The 20,257-nt window shown below is 35.2% G+C and overlaps 1 protein-coding gene across 9 annotated transcripts; it reads right to left on the reverse strand.

The window, feature by feature from the left end:
- Positions 1–34: 34 nt before the first annotated feature.
- On the reverse strand, positions 35–19,847 carry LOC141389468 (prolyl 4-hydroxylase subunit alpha-2-like). 9 transcript variants are annotated; one of them, XM_073960988.1, is made up of 11 exons: positions 19,741–19,847; positions 19,451–19,573; positions 18,893–19,289; positions 18,657–18,808; positions 12,145–12,295; positions 11,891–12,078; positions 11,682–11,809; positions 643–1,098; positions 527–577; positions 288–453; positions 35–223 (listed from the first exon to the last, which is right to left on the reverse strand). In XM_073960988.1, the coding sequence occupies exons 3-11, from the start codon at positions 19,093–19,095 to the stop codon at positions 165–167; spliced, it is 1,554 nt and encodes a 517-aa protein (XP_073817089.1). In that variant the 5' UTR covers positions 19,096–19,289; positions 19,451–19,573; positions 19,741–19,847; the 3' UTR covers positions 35–164. The 9 variants fall into 9 exon arrangements, with proteins under 9 accessions (XP_073817089.1, XP_073817091.1, XP_073817090.1 ...); XM_073960990.1 differs by lacking the exon at positions 19,451–19,573 and having other exon boundaries at positions 18,893–19,160; XM_073960989.1 differs by lacking the exon at positions 19,451–19,573 and having other exon boundaries at positions 18,893–19,254.
- Between the last annotated feature and the right edge of the window lie 410 nt (positions 19,848–20,257).

Here is a 20,257-nt window from a genome sequence, read left to right on the forward strand (position 1 = left end):
GCCGTGTCTATTTTGACTGGGCTAATTAATAGAATTTTCTCTTGTACTAAAAACTTTATTCTTAAAAGCTTATTTTATTGTTGCACATTTTGTAGTTTTTAATAATATACAAAGACACTACTTAATAAATAATACTTTATTTATCACAACTTAATAAAAAAAACTCATTTATAACACGGCCTTCTAAACATTTGCGGTTTGCTACGTATCCACTTGTTGGCGACTGAAAGCAAAATGTTTCAAATTACTTAAAAAAATCACAATTTTCGTTACTCATTTTCACCTACCCCACTTAGAGCCAACTAAAACCGGACATGCTGCATGCAGAGTAAGCCAATTACCCTCAAGGTCGTTTTTCAAATTATACCAAACCAGGGCAGAACCTTTTTTGGGGAAAACAGCTGTAGGTATGTTGGGAAAGACTGTGGCACCGCCCTGTTCAACATCGCTCAACTATAAAAGGGGATAACAGTGAACATAATATTAAGCCGAATTACTTTGTTAAAGAAAAAAACAGGTAACTTACATAAACTAAAACTGTGGCAATGCGATCGCCCTCTTTTACCACCTTTAAATCCTGAAATTAACAAACAATATTAAAAATAATTATAATTCGTCCACCTCGTTTTCAGTGCATTTTACCGATGTAACATTAAAGAAATCATAGTGGGTATCATAGTGACCACCCAAACCATAATTCATTATTTGCAGCGCTTCTGACCCACTGGTATCCATGCCTGTCATATCCATCATGCGTTGATTAAAACGTTTGGTGGTCGCAGAAATTTCTTCATCGATACCTGTTGACTTGGCTGTCCTATCTCTAACCACCACTGGCTGTTTGTTATCATTACTATATACCGTTGCCCGTTTCAGTTCAGGTCTTGCTATACTTTTAAACTCTTCAATTTCATTATCTGATATTATGTCGTGATATACCACCATATATGGGTCCAATTGTAAAATTTCCATTTTCAAAGGAGCTAATTGTAAAAACGGCGATGCTGTTCTATTGTAGACGCAATATAACTTGGAAATAAAATTGGAGTAATAACCACGACAACCCAATTGATAGGGATCAGCTTCGGGAACAAGAAACTGAAAATATAACCGAATTGAAGATTTAATTAGATATGTTGTAAGGTATATGATAGTTGACACGAAGTGGTTACAAATTTTCTCTTAGATGTACAGATGTAACTGTAAAGAAAACAACACAATGGGTAGACCACATTTTTTGCTTTTGTCTTCCGACATACCTACAAGATCAAATGGAGATTTGAGTTCATTTATCGATATACTTATTCGAACTCCTGGCCTAACTACCACCTGTTTAGCAGCGTAACATTTAGGACTACCCACGACTTTGAGTCAGATCATATGGATTTAGAAATAATTGTGAGTACCTGTGGTTCCTCAAGAGCAGAGCACTTCTTTAACTATTAGTTATTTTGGACATTAAGTAATTATTTGTGGAGACATGCCTTGCTTAAAATAATGGGTTAATAAAAACATTTTTAATGAGTTTTTTTTACCCTACACCACAATGTGGGGAGGGTACTATAAGTTGATTTTGGTCAAAAAGTTTGTAACGCATCGAAATAATGATCGTAGACAAGTAAGGGTCTACGATCATTATTACCAATATATACCAAATCAATATCTCGACGAGCTGAGTCAGTCTGTCCGTCTGTCCATCTAAACCTTGTAATCACGCTACAGGTCGCAATTTTGATCGGATCGTCACCAAATTTTGGGTGTTAAAAAGTTAACTATAAGGGGTATACTATAAGGGGTATACCAAAAGCAAAACCTGACAATAAAATCAGAAAATATTATTTCTCTAACGATGTAAAGTAAGTTGTCGTAGATGGTCAAACAGCGAATATATTGCAATAGTCGGTAATGCATCCTTTTTTCCTTTTTTTGTGCAATCACACTACAGGTCGGAATTTTGATCGGATCGTCAACAAATTTTAAGTGTTAAAAAGTTAACTTTTTCAAAGCGAATATCTCAGCTTCTATACCAAAAGCAAAGCCTGACTATGAAAGTAGAAAATCCCATCTTTTCAATGCACACTGGTCCCAACCTGCGACAAAAATCGAAAAGTCGATATCAGGAAATCTCTGGGACAATTCAGCAAATTGTCTCTAAACATATCATATTTTAATATTCCAGCACTGTTTTTGTACTTTATAACAGTATTTAACAAAACAAAACAGAATAAGTTGACATTTACGTATGATCTCTTAAAAACTTTAAAAACATCAGTAAGGTTTTGTCTTCTTACAAGACAAGTAACTCAAAATTGAAAGGATAAAATTATTTTTTCGAAATGGAGTTTTTGTACAATGTTTTCTAATTACTTTCACATAAAAATTTGGACACATTATTCGCATAAAATGTGCTGGAAATCACTTTTTATACCCTATACCACAATGTGGAAAAGGGTATTATAAGTTTGTTTTGGTAAAAATTCATGTAACACCGCGAAATATTCGTCGGAGACCCCCAATGTGGTATACCAATCTTCATATCTCGACGAGATAAAGCGATTTTGAGATGTGTGTCCGTCCGTCAGTCCGTCCGTCCGTCCGTCCGTCTGTCCATTATAAATTGTAAACACGCTCCAGGCCGCAATTATGGACCGATCGTCACGAAATTTTGTATGGAGGTCGGGTTCAGATCAGAATAGATCCCTATTCTTATTGGTGATGATCGTGAAATATTTAGCGAGTGAAATGGACCAAAAACATAATATTTATCCAATTTTCTAGTGGCTCTGTAGGTCTCAATAATAGTCCGATCAACGCGTAATTTTAAATAAGGTAAGAGTATATCACAAAGGAGAAGCTTGCAATTTGAGATGGCGATCGGATAATATTTAGAGGGTTAAATGGACCAAAACTTTTGTGTGAAAATTGTGAAAATTTTTAATATACAGCTTATATCTAAATTCCTGGAAGTGACATTCTGGACAAGTGAGATATACTTGAAAGTGGAACGCTTGACCTTTCAATTGATGCTAATTATGTTGGTGTACATGCTAAGATAACATAGTTACAGCCTAATATATTCCATTATTTGTTTGTAGTGTAATAACAAACTCGCTAGAAGTCGCAATTTTACATCTGTAGTCACGAAATTTTGCACCGGGTAAGAGTATAGGTCGAAAAAGATGCCTACAATTTTGAATGATGATCTGATATTTTTTACCGGGTGAAATGGACAATTACTTTTGTATGAAAAATATAAAAATTTTATTTTCGGTCGATATTTTAATTCCTTGAGGACATATACATATATTTCGCAAAGTAGCCTACATATGGGAAAAAACTACTGACCTTTCCTCTGATGTAAATTGCAATAAAGTGTTTGCTAGATAACGGGCCTACTGCCTAATATATAATGGGTTCTGTGTAGAGAACCACATTTTTATCCCATGCTACATATTGTCTCTCCAAAAGTTTATGTAACACCACGAAATATTCGTCCTAGACCCCTTATTTGGTATGCCAAAATTCATATCTCGACGAGATAAAGCGATTTAGCGATGTGTGTCCGTCCATTAAAAATTGTAAACAAGCTAAAGGCCGCTATTATGGACCGACTGTAACGAATTTTTAAGGAGGTTGGGTTCGGGCCAGAATAGAAATGATTAGCTTTTGGTGATGATCCTGAAATGTTCAGGGGATGAAATGTACCAAAAACAAAATTTTAATCAATTTTGTAGCGGCTCTGTATGTCAAAATAATAACCCGCAAAATTTTAAACAAAGTTTGAGTTTATGATGAAGAAGAAGCGTACAAACCAACGTGAAGATCACATAATACTTAGCGGGTTAAATGGACTGAAACTTTTGTGTCAAATTGGTAAAAATATCAATAACGTAGCGGTTAAACAACGGAAGTAGTAGTACTACATAAGTAGGTTTCATTACATTTTAGTTTGTGTGAACTAAATTTTCCTTTCCTGCTACAAAAATGTCTTTGTCATGCTAGATAACTTTTTGGTTTTGGTCATAAGTATTATACATTACATCTCTGATATTTGATAATTAAATTTTCACAATCATTGAAAAGAAGTTCCGTGGAGAGCGATTGTCCAGAGATAGTGGTATAGGGTATCCCATGGTCGGCTCCGTCCGACTATAGACTTTTCTTACTTGTTTTATAAAACTTTTTTGTGGATTTTTTTCCAAGTCCTAAAAATTGAAGTTGAGTTTTACTAACTTCGCCATCCTTCGCCACTCTCCAAATTTTTTGAAGAATGTTCGAAATAGTGTCAATTTTACAAAAAATTTAGTTCCAGCTGCATATATTTGCATTTCCGTGTGTGACATTGAAAATACTGACGATGCCTCTGGTCGTTTCAGTGGTTTTGGTTTTTTCTTTAAAGATTTATACATTTTTGTTTTGGGATCTACTTATGATGCTACATATATTACGAAAAACAAGTAAAAATGTAAAGTTCGGTCGCACCGAACTTTATTATATCCCCTACCATGAAATATTCTGACCTCAAATGGAATAATTTGTTTCCTTTCCTGTCCACGATACCAGTCGCTGACGTTTTCTGGCACCTAAAAACTCCAAATAGCAAATTACGACCAATTCGAACCGAAAATGTAGATAAAAATCTCCAAATAACTGAAATAGGGAGGTACCGTAATATGAGGGCTATACCGAAACCTGCAGCTAAGACCACATTTTTTGGCGCAGAAGTTTTTTGATGATTAAGAACTCCAAATGGCAAATTACAACCTATTCGGGCCGAAAATGTTGATAAAATCTTCAAATTACATGAAATCGGGAGTTACCGTAATATGAGGACTATACCGAAAGCTGGACCTAAGACCACCATTTTTGGCGCAGAAGGTGTTTATCATACAAGTGGGACCACTGTGCAATGATGCAAAGTAGGTTGGCGTAGGTGGCCAAATAACGGAGATATCGCAGTTGTCGGTAGGTAATACATCAAATTTTTAAATTTTTTAAAATCACGCTACATGTGCAATTTTGATCGGATCGTCACGAAATTTTTGGGGGGTTAGTGGGGGTCTCGGAGGGGAAGAAGGCTACTAATTTTGGTGATAGCCGGATAATATTCAGGGGTCGGAATGGACAAACAAATTATTTGGAGAAAAAGTCAACGTTTTATTCCAAAGCAAATATATCAGCGTCTATAAGGGGTACACCAAAAGCAAAACCTGACAATGAAAGTAGAATGTATCTCAATAGTCGTCGTAATCACACTACAGTTCGAGATTTTGATAGGATTCTCTAGAAATTTTGGGGTTTGATGGGGGTCTCACAGAGAAATAAGTCTATTGATGTTGGTGATGGTTGGATAATATTCGGGGGTCGGAATGGACAAAAAAAAGTATGTGGAGAACATTCAACGTTTTATTCATATGCGAATATCTCCGCTTCTTGTAGGCGTATTCCAAAAGGAAAGCCCGTCAAAGGAAAAAGATAAGATTTCCTTTACATTATTTCAAAGTAGGTTGAAACTTTCCCATTTTTTATGTGAATTGTACTGACGAGTATTTCTGCTTTGGTTGGATGTGATTCAACAATGAAGACATTCTAAGCTTTAAATTGTCCCCTATTGCGTTACCAAAATTGGTGAAATACTTGTGATGTTGAAAAAAATGCTGGGATACCTCAATTTCCAATTTTTGGAAGTTTGTTTCTATGTCAGATATTTCTGCTTCTGTTCGGCATATTCCAAGGAGAGAGCTTGATAATGAAACTAAATTAAATACAAAATGTGTCATTTATGGTAATCACAATTTTAATATTTTGTAATTTTTAATTTAATGACAAATACCTAAGCTTCTATTTGGTGTATTAAAGACATGTAAAATGCTAACGAAAACCAGCAAAGCTTTCAATCATTACCAAGTAGATATCGACAGTAGTCATATAAAAAATTAAATATTAATTATGCTATGCATTATGCTTTCATAGGGGAAAATGTGCCTTATCGAAATAATGGTTTTAGACCTCTTGTATGTTTGGGTGAAATCCGTTTTTAGACAATTTGGAGTTGATTTAGAAATGTCCGTCCGTCTAGTTGGAGCGCACAATAACTATCGAACGGATCAATCGATTCGGTCCAAAATTTGGCTTTCGCCATATTTTCTCCAAACTTAGTTTAGTTTCGAGGATAACCCTATAGGTCCACTCCTTCCGTTACCTCCCCCACAAAAGTTCAAAAATCTTCGGAAAAGTTGTGCGCACGATAAATCTTGAAGGGAAAAACCGATTTGGTTCCAATACGGACTCAATCGGTCCACTACTTCGGGTATCTCCCACACAAAATTCAGTTCAGTTTAGGACCTGCTCTCGAATCTTTTTGATTTTTGTTGTAGCAACTTGTATTCACTGCCTCCCATACGACGGTACAAGTTTCATCAGGGACAAGCCATACTTCCTGGAAAAATATCCTGAATGTTTCGAAAAACCCCTATGACATCGGGTGTCCAAACTTGGTTCGAAGATAAGCCATATTGGCATATCCTTCAGGCACCTCCCACACAAAAATTCAAAAATGTTCGAAAAAATACTTTACACATCCTAATATATCTACCAGATATAAATCAGGTTCGACGATGGATCCTAATATATCTACCAGATATAAATCAGGTTGGACGATGGACTATATTTGTTCACTCCTTCGGGAACCTCCCAGACAAAATTTCGGATAAGTTTACTTTAAGACCTGCCCTCGAATCACTTTGATTTTTGTTGAAGCGACTTGCATTCGCTGCCTAAATTACGGCGGTAAAAGTTTTTTCAGGGGTAAGTTCATACTTCTTGAGAAAACCCCCAATGCACAGTGGCCAATTTTACGAAAATCCTGGTCAAAACTCTAAAAATGAATGGATTTAGACCTAACCTTGGCTTCTTATGTTTTTCGGGTCGCTGGTTTCATTTTTTATACTTTTTAACTCTCAGACGGTCATTAAAGGGGACTTTTTGGCCCCTTCTCCTGTGAAATGGGATCGTATCAGTTAAAAATATTCTACAAATTTGTTCGCCATCAATTTTTATTATGGGTCCTAGAATACACCAAAACTCTATATCTTACCTAAACCCCAGAAACATTCAAAATTATAAACAGGGTTAGGGTTAAGCGCGTACTTCACGTGAGTTTTGGTAAAATTATCATACCAAGCATCATTTTAGAAGAATTGCGTCAAGGACAAACATGTTCTCCGCCAAATTTCACTATAAGTTCCCAAAGAAATGAAATCTATATTTGCATTACATACCAAGCAAATATCGGTATCAATTTTGCCAAAAAACCAAGAAACTAAAATAGGGTTGCAAACTTCTACCATTTCTACGGTTTTGAGAATATTTGAGTTGAGATCACTTGGAATCCTTGCACTTTAAGTGTATAATGTATTTGGCAACTTTATTGACAAGAATGTGAGGAATATTTTTCTTAAAAAAATTAACCCTCGTGCGAGTCATAAAGGGATCTTTTTGGTCCCGTTTTCCACAAATCTTTAAAATCTCCTATAAAATGTGATGGAATCAGATCAAAATATTCTAGAAATTTGTTCGCCATAAAATTTTACTATAGGTTCTAGAATACATCAAAACTCTAAATTATACCCAAACGCCAGAAAGTGACACTATACTATATTCTGACATTCTGGATCAAAGAAAATCTCTACATATCTGCAAGACAAAATGCCACGTAAAAACGAAAAGTACAAATATGTGCAGGATGTTTCGAATGAAATTGGTAAAAGACTCTTCCCTTTTTATGAAATGATAACATACACAGCCCAACTCCATCTTACTCACAACTTTTTTCTTAATTGATTGTGAAAATTTACCTTCAAAAAATCAACAAGTACGGACATCAATTAAAAAAATGCGCACTTCATTGGCGATACTGAACATTGTAAATACGTTTCACATACCTTTCATTACAATTACAAGAAAATATTTAAAACCCGCTGTTTATTTTGGATATTATCATAGTTTTATAAACAACTTAAAAATTGAGACAAAAAAAACTTCCAAATAGGGTCACTTGTACCTGGTTTTATGTCTACTTACTAAAAAAAAAAAAAGAAAAACACATTTGCATTTGAAAAAAACGATAAGTTCTAGGACAGAGAAGCCATTACATAGTCGATACGTCCGAAGATTTGCTTTACCACCAATGGAACCAGGTAACGTAATTTGGTGACTAAGTGGGTTCGAGTCCTTGGCTTTCCTTTTTCACTTGCAAATAATTTCAGATCATCAAGCTTAACTCTAAACGAGAAAATTAACAAAAATCATTAAAAATGATCTTCGCCCTAAAAAGGCAAAATTTCAAAAAAAAAAAAAAAAAAACGTAAATATTTTTTCATAACTACACACAGTGGGATCCTATAAAAAATATTTAACACTATATAGTGTAAATTTATGAATTTATTTCATCGATTTTTGGCCAGGTTTTTCTGATAATTAGCCACTGTGCAATGGTACCATATGTAGTGGCTGGAGAGCACGATAAATCTCGAACTGATCAACCGATTTGGTCCAATTGTAGTTAAGGACAAATGGGTGCTAATAGATAGCCTTTATGCCTTAACTGTATTTTCAATTCATTGTGAAGCGCTGAGACACCTCCAAAACATAGGTTTTGAACGCATCAAAAGCGACTACGTCTTTTTTTCTTGATGTGCAGGAAACAAATAAAATCATTGGGTTCCAAGTCAGGGTTGTACGGCGGATGACCCATCAATTCCACGTTTTTTTCGGTCAAAAAGGCGCTGGTTTGAATCGATGTGTGAGAGCTCACATTGTCACGGTGCATAACGATTCCTTTTCTTTTGTTCGTTTTTCGAATTTCTCAGGAGACTTCAGGCAAAAAAATTGTACCACTCAGAATTAACCGTCCTGGTCACATGGTCAGTTTTGCCGAAGATAGTGCAACTGAATTTTGGTGGAGAGCTAGGGTTTGCCATTAGAAGTAATGTCCTAAAAGTCCCCATCAATCCCAAGAGTACAAAAACAGTTATACGGGGTCAAAGGTCAAAATTTAGGAATTTAGGAATTTTTTTGGTTTTCGGATTCTTTCTTGAAAACGGTGGGTCTAATCAAAAAGTGACTAGAGCAAATATTCTACACAGAACAATTCTCTACTAGTTTGGTCTTTATAATTTTTTCATAGAAGGAAACGGGCAAAATAACCGGAGTACCCGGGTCTATATGTTTCCTTGAAGCGCGAAATTATACTTATCTTTAAAAAAATGCCAACAAAATCGAAAACTATTTTTTTTTAGAGTTTTTGTCAAAAGTTTAGGTTTATTGCGCTTATTACGGAAATGTATAATTTTCATGGGCGGCGGATCCGATTCGCCGTTTATTTGAACCGAAAATCCAGATTAGGGGTAAGACCTGGTTACTGCAACCGATTTAAAAGCTTATGAAAATACCTAACACATGGCGTTGTTTTTTTTTTTTTAAATCTCATGATGTTCTTACTATATCTCAAGAATGGAGACTTCTATTAAAAAGTCATGAAGGTTATTCTAGTAGACACTTTTTTAACCTACAACTTTTACTTTAGTCGGTTTCTGAATCGTCTTACCGTTTTTGAAAAAAAAATCAAAGGAACTGAATAAGGCCTCCAGATCTACTTTGACTGGACTAAAGAAATAAGCGATAATTTGCTTCGAAACGCTTCTTCCTTCCATGAACAACTTTCGTTGGATTTGCCTCGCCTTCGAAGACCCCCACGTTCGATTGCCATTTTTTCGGGCGCATACGCATATATCCAAGATTTGTCGTCTGCGACGATCTTATAAACGTCGTTTAAAGCACCGCGATCGTATTTATTCACAAATTCTTAGCACCAATCGGCAAGAGCCTTTTTTTTTGGGCAATTATCAATTGTGCTTGATCTGACGAGAAAACCCCATTTTTGTCGCCAGGTCATGTGATTTCAAATGTCCAATGATGCCACCATCTCACTGTATATAACATGCCGACCTTGCATTATCCGTTGGCACAAGGCTTAATTTTTTCTGGCACAACGGCCGTTTTTGAACGACCCTCGTTCTTGAGCGGGTGTCGGTCACGATTGAATTCATTAAACCAGTTTTATACCCTACACCACACTGTGGTAAGGGGTGTTATGTCTTTGTGCATTTGTATGTAACATACAAAACGAAACGAAATAGACCCATAGTTCCTTTTGGCGATATACATATAATCACTTTCTGAGTCGATATATGCATGTCCGTCCGTCTGTCCATGTATTTTTGTTCGCAACGTACAGGTCGCATTTGTCCGATTCAGCTGAAAAATGCGGACTACAATTTTTTTAGCCATAGGAAGAACGCTATTGCTTTTGGTGAAAATCGGTTCAGATTTGGATATAGCTCCCATATATATTTTCTCCCGATTTCACATATTTGCTGCACCAAACACGCTATATACGTCCAAATTTGATGAAATTTAGACTGAATTCGGTCTAGAAATAAGTGTCCCGAATTATATCGGTTCAGATTTGGATATAGCTCCGATTTATATTTTACATATTCACAGTGGTGTAGGGTATCATATAGTCGGCCCCGCCCGACTTTGATCCTTTCCTTACTGGTTCATAGTGCTATATAGGATGGTGCTTTAATTTAATTTGATTGATGCATTTTTGCCGGGATTATCAACGTCGAAATTTGTGAAAATGTTCACAAGTAAATTCGATTTCTTTTGCAAATTGATTTTTTCAAGTCACTGTAACCTACACAACAAACGTCACTTGAGACACTAAATAGGTGTTTTACTATGTGGGACCTCAAGCTAAACTTGAGCAAATGCTCGGCAATTGCTTTCAGGTGTAAGTCGAAAATACCCTAACCTAATTTTAGGTCCTACCGGCAAAAACTTGATCATCGGGGATTAGGTTATTACAATTTCGGGCAAAATCAGATATCTTAGTGTCATATTTTGCAAACAATTTGAATTCGTAAGACACGTTGATTTTATTTTAGGAAATGGGTGAGGCCAATCCTAGGTTATTGCTTACTTATGTGGCCTAGTAAGGGAAGATGGGACCTATAAACAGCCTTTATGTAGCACTACTTACGACAATGCGGGCATTGAAGGGCTACATAACGTTCTTATGAGAGGAGCGTTAACTTTATTGAGGTGGCAGACAACCTAGATAATTTCATGGTTGCACTCACGAAGTCATACATTGGACTGGTTTTAACTCAAAGGAAAAAAATCGATGTCGGATTTTTTTAAACAGCACACCCCTAAAGTGTTTAGTTTTGTTATATTTTACTATTGCCAAAGTTTGAGCACAATTGGAATATGTTAACACGTGCTACTGGGGCCTCGAAATATGCATAGAAATTTGTGTGGGGCTCTAAAGGCCCCAGTGACACGTGTTAACATATTCCAATTGTGCTCAAACTTCGGAAATCTTAAAATCTAACAAAACTAAAAACTTAGGGTGGTACCGCCTAAAAACCGACATCGATTTTTCAAAACCACCCTAATATACATACATACCACCCAGCTGCATCACCCAAAGTAAGTTATGAGCATCTTTTATATAATAATGATACAAGGTTGAATACACTGAACCTCGCAACCTTTGCAACATTTTCACATCAAAAACCAAATAAAGAATACCGTTTTTTGTGGTATCTTACCTCACTTGCTTCATCCGTCGTTGTATTGGCCAATAATTGAATTTCATTTCTTCTCTGCATTAAACGAGCATCTTTGGGTTTTAAATTGGAAGCATGCTGTATTGCTATTAGACCATCCTTAAGACGATCTGTAATGAAATGTTAATGTAATTTTCAATAAAGTTGTAATGTTTATTTAATTAATTGTAAATATATGTTATCCCACTCACTTTGTTTGACCAATGTTTCACCATATAAACCATAAATCTTTTCTTGTCCAAAATCCATTATTTTATTATATTCTGATTCCTCAAAAGTCAAAATGGCCTGATATGTCCAATATGCTGAATGGAAGAATTTTTCTTGACTAAAGAGGTGATAGCCCATAAAGTAAAGATCAATGGGTTTCATTTGAACACTGAAAGGAAAGTGGGAAATAAATTGATTCGAATAAAACGATAGAGAAGAAAAAATCAAAACGTACTTGTACTGTTTGTTATTCAGTATACCCTGAATCATATCAGCTGGATCCAAGTCATAGGTAATTTGTAAACGATATATAGCTTCAGCTGCTTCTGTAAGATCTTCCCAGCTTGGCATTTGTGGTCGCAACTTTTGTATAACTTCAACGTGAGCTGTTTGATAGATATGTTTAAAATTTGTTACATTCATAATTTGGTAAAATCTTAAGCGGGAATAATAAATATTCTTGACAATACATAATAAAAAGAAGTTAGAAAGAGCTACAGACGGGCGGAGAAAACCATGCGATACCGTAAACCACTTCCCCTGCCCACTAATCAGTTTGGGGAAATTAAATTAGGGTTATGGCTATTTACCATTTTTTCAAAAATCATTTCATGTAGCAGGAATGAATGAACGCTTGCCTATTTATAATTAAAATAACTTTTGTTCCATTAAGGTATTTAAAAATGTGCAGCACAAACCACTTCGAAGTTATATTTTTGCTAAAAATACTATGAAAAAACAAACAAGTAAGAACGGAGTTAAGTTCGGTCGGGCCGAACTTTTTATACCATCCACGAAGAGTATTAAGTAAATAGGAACAATTAGTTTCCTTTCTTTTATAAAAGTGTGTACTAAGTTCTTCCTCCTATTCCTTGCAGGAGAAGAATATCTTAATTGATAATAAATACTCCCTATAAAAGAGCTCATATGGGGCGTCATCGTTGTTCTTTCCAAAACATGAAAAATATTTAAGTTTTGCATCCACTGGCAACGAACAATATTAAATTACAGCAATTTGCTCACAGACACAATAAGCCAGTAACAGAACCTGCAACAAGCTACTGTTTTTTACTACGAAGACAATTTTTCCTTTATGTTATCGCAAAAAATAGTTAAAATTAGTAGATTCTTGCTGTTCTGGAACAGACCAAATTTAACAAGTAAAAAACGTTAAGTTCGGCCTGGCCGAACTTTATATAACCTCCACCATAAAATAGTCTTAATTAAAATGAAATAATTATTTTCCTTTCACAGTTTTAGCTGGACAATTTTTTCGACCATGGAAACCCCAAATGCCTAAATTATCTAATCCAAAAAATGTGTTCAGCCAGGCGAAAAGTTCCGCGTATCTATCTTTACAATTTTTGGTGGAAAAGTTTTATAATTGCAGGTAACCTCAAAAGTCAAATTATTGGAATAGTCGAACTTCTCTATAACGTAGCACTTAGGGACCGAAGTATTACTACGTTATAGAGAAAATTCGTTATAGAGAAACCAATGCAAAATGGTTAATTTGACCCACATACATGAGTAATAAGGAAACAAACGTGTGTATATGAATAAACATAAATTTAATGTTTATTTAGGAGTGAAATAAGAAGTGATTTTCATCTGATTTTGCCACTTTGCTTTATCAAATTCTTCACAATGAGTAAAGTATGAAAAAATATGATTAGAAACATTTTTTCGAGGCTCCAAATATGGGGTAATTCATAGTTAAAATTCCGCAATCGACTCTGTACTAAGAAACCCAGCCTTTTTAAAACAATGGTCATTAGTTTCCCTTTAGATGTCTAATTTACGAAAAACTTTAACTTATTTTGAAGCAATTTTCATTCTAAAAGCGGTGATAAATGAGTTTTGCTTCTCGGTTTAGTGTTCAATTCAGCAAAAAGAGCGTTATGAACGTGTTTTGTTTCTCATTTATTGTGTAAATCATCAATGAGAAAAATTTTGACAAAATTCCTTATTTTGTGTGGATTTCCCACTGGTGCAATAAAAACACTTCGTTATAGAGCAGCATCCGTTATAGGGAAGTTCGTTATGGAGAAGTTAAAATAGGTGAAAATGGGATGAAAAAGCTGTGTTTTCAATTTTTTTTTCATTATAGAGAAAAATTCGTTATAGAGAAGATCGACTGTAGTTCCGTCAAAAACTGTTGATAAGACCCTCAAAATACCGAAAATCGGGAGGAACCGTTATATGGGGGCTATACCAAAACATGAACATATGTTGGCAATTTTTGGAGGAAATGTTTTGTGATCACCGGGAACCTGAACTGCAAATTACAGGTAGTTCGGTTAAAAATGTTAGCTAAAATCCTCAAAATGCCGAAAATCGGAAGGTGCTGCTATATGGGGGCTATACCAAAACATGGACCTATGTTGACGGTTTTTGGTGGAGATGTTTTTTGACCACTGTGACCTTAAATATTAAATTACAGGTAGTTTGGTGAAAAAATGTAGCCAAAATCCCCAAAATACCCTAAATCGGAAGGTACCGTTATATGGGGGCAATTCCAAAACCTTGACCTATCTTAAAAATTGGTGGTGGAAAAGTTTTATAACTTCAGGGAACCTCAAAAGTCAAATTACGGGAAGTTACGTCAAGCAATGTACCTAAGACCCTCAAAATACCGAAAATCGGGAGATACCGTTATATGTCGGCTATACCAAAACATGGACCTATGTTGACGATTTTTGGTGGAGAAGTTTCGTGGCCACCGAGAACCTTAAATGCCAAATTACAGATATTTTGGTTAAAAATTTTAGCTAAAATCGATATAGCCTATCTTCGAACATAACCTGCCTATGGAGAAAAAATAGAGCTCTCTAGCTCAATTATTGTGGACGGTAGAGTGATTACAACAGACGGACAGACAGACGGACATGGCTATATCGACTCATAATTTTATCCTGATCAAGAATATATATATATATATATATATATATATATATATATATATATATATATATATATATATATATATATATATATATATATATATACTTTATATGGTCGGAAATGTATATTGCAATGCGTTACAAACAGAAAAACAAACTTAATATACCCTCCATACTATGGTTTAGGGTGTAAAAAGTGAAAATTAATTTTTGTTTTGAAAATTTAAAGAACACAAATTCTCTCTATGGCAAAGGACCACTTACGACATACTAAAATTACTTGAGATAAAATTACAAAAAAGTTGTAGTTATTTTTGTTTACATTGCTTTGTAATGGGTTACATAATGACTAACGGATCCGAATTTTTGCTGGATATCTTCTGGGTACACAAAGTTCCAATTAACCAACAATTCCATAGAAAAATGAGACTATAATCTGCAAAAAATCTCATATGGGGCTACCCCTTTAAGGGGTCTACACATGGGCCTACACTATCTGATTTTTTTCAAGGTATGTTTTGTATCTTGTATCTTTGAGTCCTTAGGGAATAAAGACAGTTTTATATATTCCAAATTTCAGAAATTTCGGTGGATATTGATGCCAAATCCCTCAAAATATCTAATATCGGAGATACCGTTCTGTGGAGGCTTAATTTCAAATGGAAAGTTGTATACAACAACGAACGCTAAATACTAAATTTCAGTCATTTCGGTGGTATATTGACACAACCGCAACCTTTGAAATACCAAAAATCGGGGTACCTTTCTACGGGGCTATATGAAGACGTAGACCTATACTGACAAATTTCTGGTGGAAAGCTTTTTAACCCATAAGAAGACTAAATGTCAAATTTCAGCCATTTCGATGGGATATTACGGCCACAACCTTGAAAATACCGAAAACATGGAGGTACCGTTCTATGGGGGGCTATATGAAGGCCTATACCGACAAGATTCAGGCGGAACGTTATACCAAATTTCAACCATTTCGATGTGATAATTAGACTAAAACCTATAAAATACCGAAAATCGGGAGGTACCGTTCCATGGGGGCTATATCAAAACGTGGACCGATTTGGACCAGTTTCAGTACCAAACATCCTAGGAGTAATAGAAACTTCTATACCAAATTACAAAGGTCTATCTTAAAAGCTGGGAGCTGTATCTTGATTTCAACAGACAGACGGACGGTCAGACGGACATGGTTATATCGGCTTAGAATTTAATGCTGCTCAAGAATATATATACTTTATAGGGTCTCCGACAAATGTGTAGATGTGTTACAAACGAATGACAAATTTAATTATACCCTCCATATTATGGTGGAGGGTATAAAAAGGAAAAAAACTAAAACATTTTTTCCAAAAATGTAAAAATTTTTCAAACATTCAAAAAAATGGTCCTCGGGTTTTCATAAAACCCATAAAAAACCCTCGTATACTTAAAAAATTTCGATTTGTGTACAAACTGTAATTAATATGGGTATTTAGGGTCTTTTCAGAATTTTGTGGCCCTTTTTACACATTTGAACTTACAGCCAAAAATGTGGATTAGGATTAAAGTTCAAAACTGTCTGTAGTCTATTATGAAAGTGGATCTTATTTTGGGAGTCATATCTTTTCGATAGATATCACACCCACTAGTCATTTCAGTGGGTCATCGTATAACTTTCGGACCAGTACGCCAGGAAGCATGTCCACGGAAAACATAATATCGCTGTAAACAGGACCACAACGAATAGCATTGGTATACATTTCTAAAGGATCTTCGAACAGACCCTAAACTGCACTTAAACAAAAATTTTGAACTTTTCAGGGAAGGTACCTTAAGGAAAGGACCAATATGGGCCATTTTAGAAGTTAAACTAAATTTGGACAACATATTAGAAGATCCAAAAGATGAAACTGAGTTTGGACAAAATATGACGACCAGTTCAAGTGCTATAGTGCGCTGCAGCCACCACACATGGTGCGATAGGGATTTGTACAACTTCCAGGCTATTTTCTCAGGAAGTATTTACTTGCCCCTGAAAAAACTTGTACCATCGTGATTCCAGAGCAAGTCTTAAACTGAATTTATCTGAAATTTTGTGTAGGAGGTACCCGAAGGAAAGGACAAATATAGTCCATATTCGAACCTAATCTATTTCTGGTAGATATATTAGGATGTGTAAAGTATGGACCAAATCGACCACTCCCTTCAAGAGTTATCGTGCGCACAATTTTTCTGAACATTTTTGAAATTTTGTGGGGGAAGTAGCTGCAGGAGTGGGCCGATAAGGCTTAACTTCGAACTTAAACCAAGTTTGGATAAAATATTATCAAGGCCAAATTTTGGATCGAATCGGCAGATCCGTTCGAGAGTTATCTTGCGCTCCAACCACTATGGTTTTGCCCCTGATGAAAGTTTTACCGCCGTATGGGGGCCCGTGAATACAAGTTGTTACAACAAAAATCAGAACGATTCGAGAGCAGGTCCTAAACTGAACTTTTCCGAAATTTTGTGTTGGAGGTATTCGAAGGCGTGGACCGATTGAGTCCATATTAGAACCTCATCTAAGTTTGGTAGAAATTTCAGGATTTGCAAAGTATGGACCAAATCGGTTACTCCCTTTAAGAGTTATTGTGTGCACAAATTTTCCGAACATTTTCGAAATTTTGTGGGGGAGGTACCGGAAGGAGTGGACCGATATAACCCATCTTCGAACTTAAACTAAGTTTGGACAAAATATTGCGAAAGCCAAATTTTGGACCACATTGGTTCATCCGTTCGAAAGTTATCGTGCGCAACTGCCAGCCAGACAGACGGACAGACAGACGGACGGACATTGCTAAATCGACTCCAAATTGTCTGAAACACATTTCGTCCAAACATACTTGGTGTCTTAAACCATTATTTCGATGAGGCACATTTTGCCCGTATGAAAGTGTATATACCCTCGTTAGCATAAATGCTGAGGGTATAATAAATGTGCCAAATTACATCGAAATCGGTTCAGATTTGGATATAGCTCCCATATATATTTTCTGCCGATTTGACGTATTTGCTGCACCAAACACGCTATATACGTCCGATTTTGATGAAACTTGGAATGTGTGACTGAATTCGGTCTAGAAATAAGTGTGCCAAATTATACCGAAATCGGTTTAGATTCGGATATAGCACCCATATATATTTTCACCCGATTTCACGTATTTGCTGCACCAAACATCCTATATCTGGTTAATTTTGATGAAATTTGGAATGTGTGACGAAATTTTGTCTATTAGTAAGGGTACCATATTATATAGAAATCAGTTCAAGTTGATATATGTATATCTGCTATATATTTTTTACATATTCACAGTGGTGTAGGGTATCATATAGTCGGCCCCGCCCGACTTTGATCCTTTCCTTACTGTTTTTTTTTCAGCGAGTTTTCTTATTTGTTTTTACTAAAGTTCTGGATAGGTCTGGATACGCTTATCCTATTTTAATAGGAAAGTACTAAATATGTTGGTAAAAACTCAGGTTTGATTATGATTATTAAATAGATGTGTTACTAAAATTTTAATTACTTCTGAATTTATTTGTAATCATTTTAAACACATCATTTTTAGTCCTTTCCCTTGAAGTGTGAACGCACAAAAGTTCTAGCCTACATTGCCATTGACTGGAACATTAAAACAAAAAACCGAAAGGGTCCAACAAATTAAATTTTACGAACTTTTAGTTAAAAACACACAACTACTGGCCACAACTGTTCAAGCTTGACCAAATAATACAGGCTATTTATTACAAAGTTACAACACACACAAAATACCTACATATAAAACAATTGTAAATAATGTTCACATGCACTTACCACTGTTAATTGGATCCGTCATAAAAAGTTCTATATTGGGCCAATCATAATACATGCGACGAATCAGCGTATAACCATTCAATGGATTGTTCAAATACTCTTCGGGATTCTTGAGTGCTTTTTCGTTCTCTTTTTGCAATTCACTCACTAGACTTTAGAATTGAGATTTAGAAAAGATAATCTTAATTAAAAACTTTTATCGCATTAACTTTACTTTCTCCATTTATCTAACACACCTTTTCAAACGACGGACTTTTTGTTCCAACTCTTCTGTGAACTGTTGGACACTTGCAATCAGAGTGCTTTCCATTAGCAGTAAGTTTTCCATTCCTGCAATGGAGGTGGAAAAACTTTTCTCCCCATCGGCCATGCAATGTCCAGACCATAGTTGTGCAACTATAAAAAGGTACAGTGTTGTCCAGTTATAATGGAAAAACATTTTCTGTTGTGGAATGTTGTTGATGTTGTTGTTTATTCGAATTTTTTTATTTTTTATTTTTGCTTCTTTTTAAAACATTGAATTATCAACACACATTTGAATTTTAAACTATTTTTTTACTTTGAAAAAATTGTTATTTGCACATGAATAGACCAATGACTGTGAATGATGTAGGTATGGCGGTTGTACTAAGACTGGATACATATCGGAAATAAACCGAATATTTTAAAAATCGAAAGTTATTTACAAATGCAGCAGCGTTTGCTCTTTGTGGTTTTCTTACTCTGACATGACGTTGGTAATAGTTTGAAATGTAGGTTTTTATTTTTCTTTTTTTTTTTTTGTTCAACATTACCTATTTTTAATTAAACTAACGTCGTTTCGGTTGAAGAGAACTGGCATGCGAGTGCCAGTGAGTAAAAATGTTTTTATTTTCAGGTTACTATAATTTCAAATCATACTTTTTCATGTTATTTGGCTTTGTGAAACAACAATAAAAAAACATTATTTTAATACCCTCCCTTCTTAGCCTTCGTTCACTTTAATTTCACTTCTTGAAAGTCAAAATATTTTGGGAAAAGTTGAAAGTTAAATACATATTGTTCAACGACCTTAGACTCTCCAGATTATTTATTATTTAAATACCTAAGTTTATTATAACACATGAAACCAACTAAACACACTTCACTAGAAACATTGTGATTGGAAACAAAAAAAACGAGTCTGCAGAGTTTATACAACGAATTGTAACTAAAATGGAAACAGGTAACAGCAGAGCGGTGTAAGCTAAGTGGTTCGACTTTTCTTCATGCTTATGTGCAAGCCAAGGAGAGTAAGAAAACCACAAATTGGAACAATGCAAACTGGGTTGTGTTGGACTAAGTCGAATTGTATGTACTCTCATTTACGAGATTTTTGTCTTCAATGTTACGATTTTAATGAGATTTAGATAGTTTTATGAAGGTATATACTAAAATGTTGAAATTGAAAAAGATAATGGGAAATTCTACCCCAGAATTTGTAATGAAAATAAATCTCAGCTTGATACTTTATGTTGATCGTTGTAAGAAAATATGCTCTTGTAGCATAACAAATCTGCGGGTCAAGCTGATAGTGTAGGGTATAATTATTATTATTATTATTGTTCATAACTTCTACGAAC

The sequence above is a fragment of the Musca autumnalis genome, unplaced genomic scaffold (genome assembly GCF_047663935.1).
Source record: "Musca autumnalis isolate F117 unplaced genomic scaffold, ASM4766393v1 scaffold_1, whole genome shotgun sequence".
In the NCBI taxonomy this organism is placed as follows: domain Eukaryota; kingdom Metazoa; phylum Arthropoda; class Insecta; order Diptera; family Muscidae; genus Musca; species Musca autumnalis.

Coding starts and splice junctions, on each gene's coding strand:
- LOC141389468 (XM_073960990.1), bottom strand. CDS start 19,095: ATGTTTTTCCATTATAACTGGACAACACTGTACCTTTTTATAGTTGCA. Junction 12,296..18,656: donor GACGGATCCAATTAACAGTG/GTAAGTGCATGT, acceptor TCTATCAAACAG/CTCACGTTGAAGTTATACAA. Junction 1,099..11,681: donor CGACGGATGAAGCAAGTGAG/GTAAGATACCAC, acceptor TTATATTTTCAG/TTTCTTGTTCCCGAAGCTGA.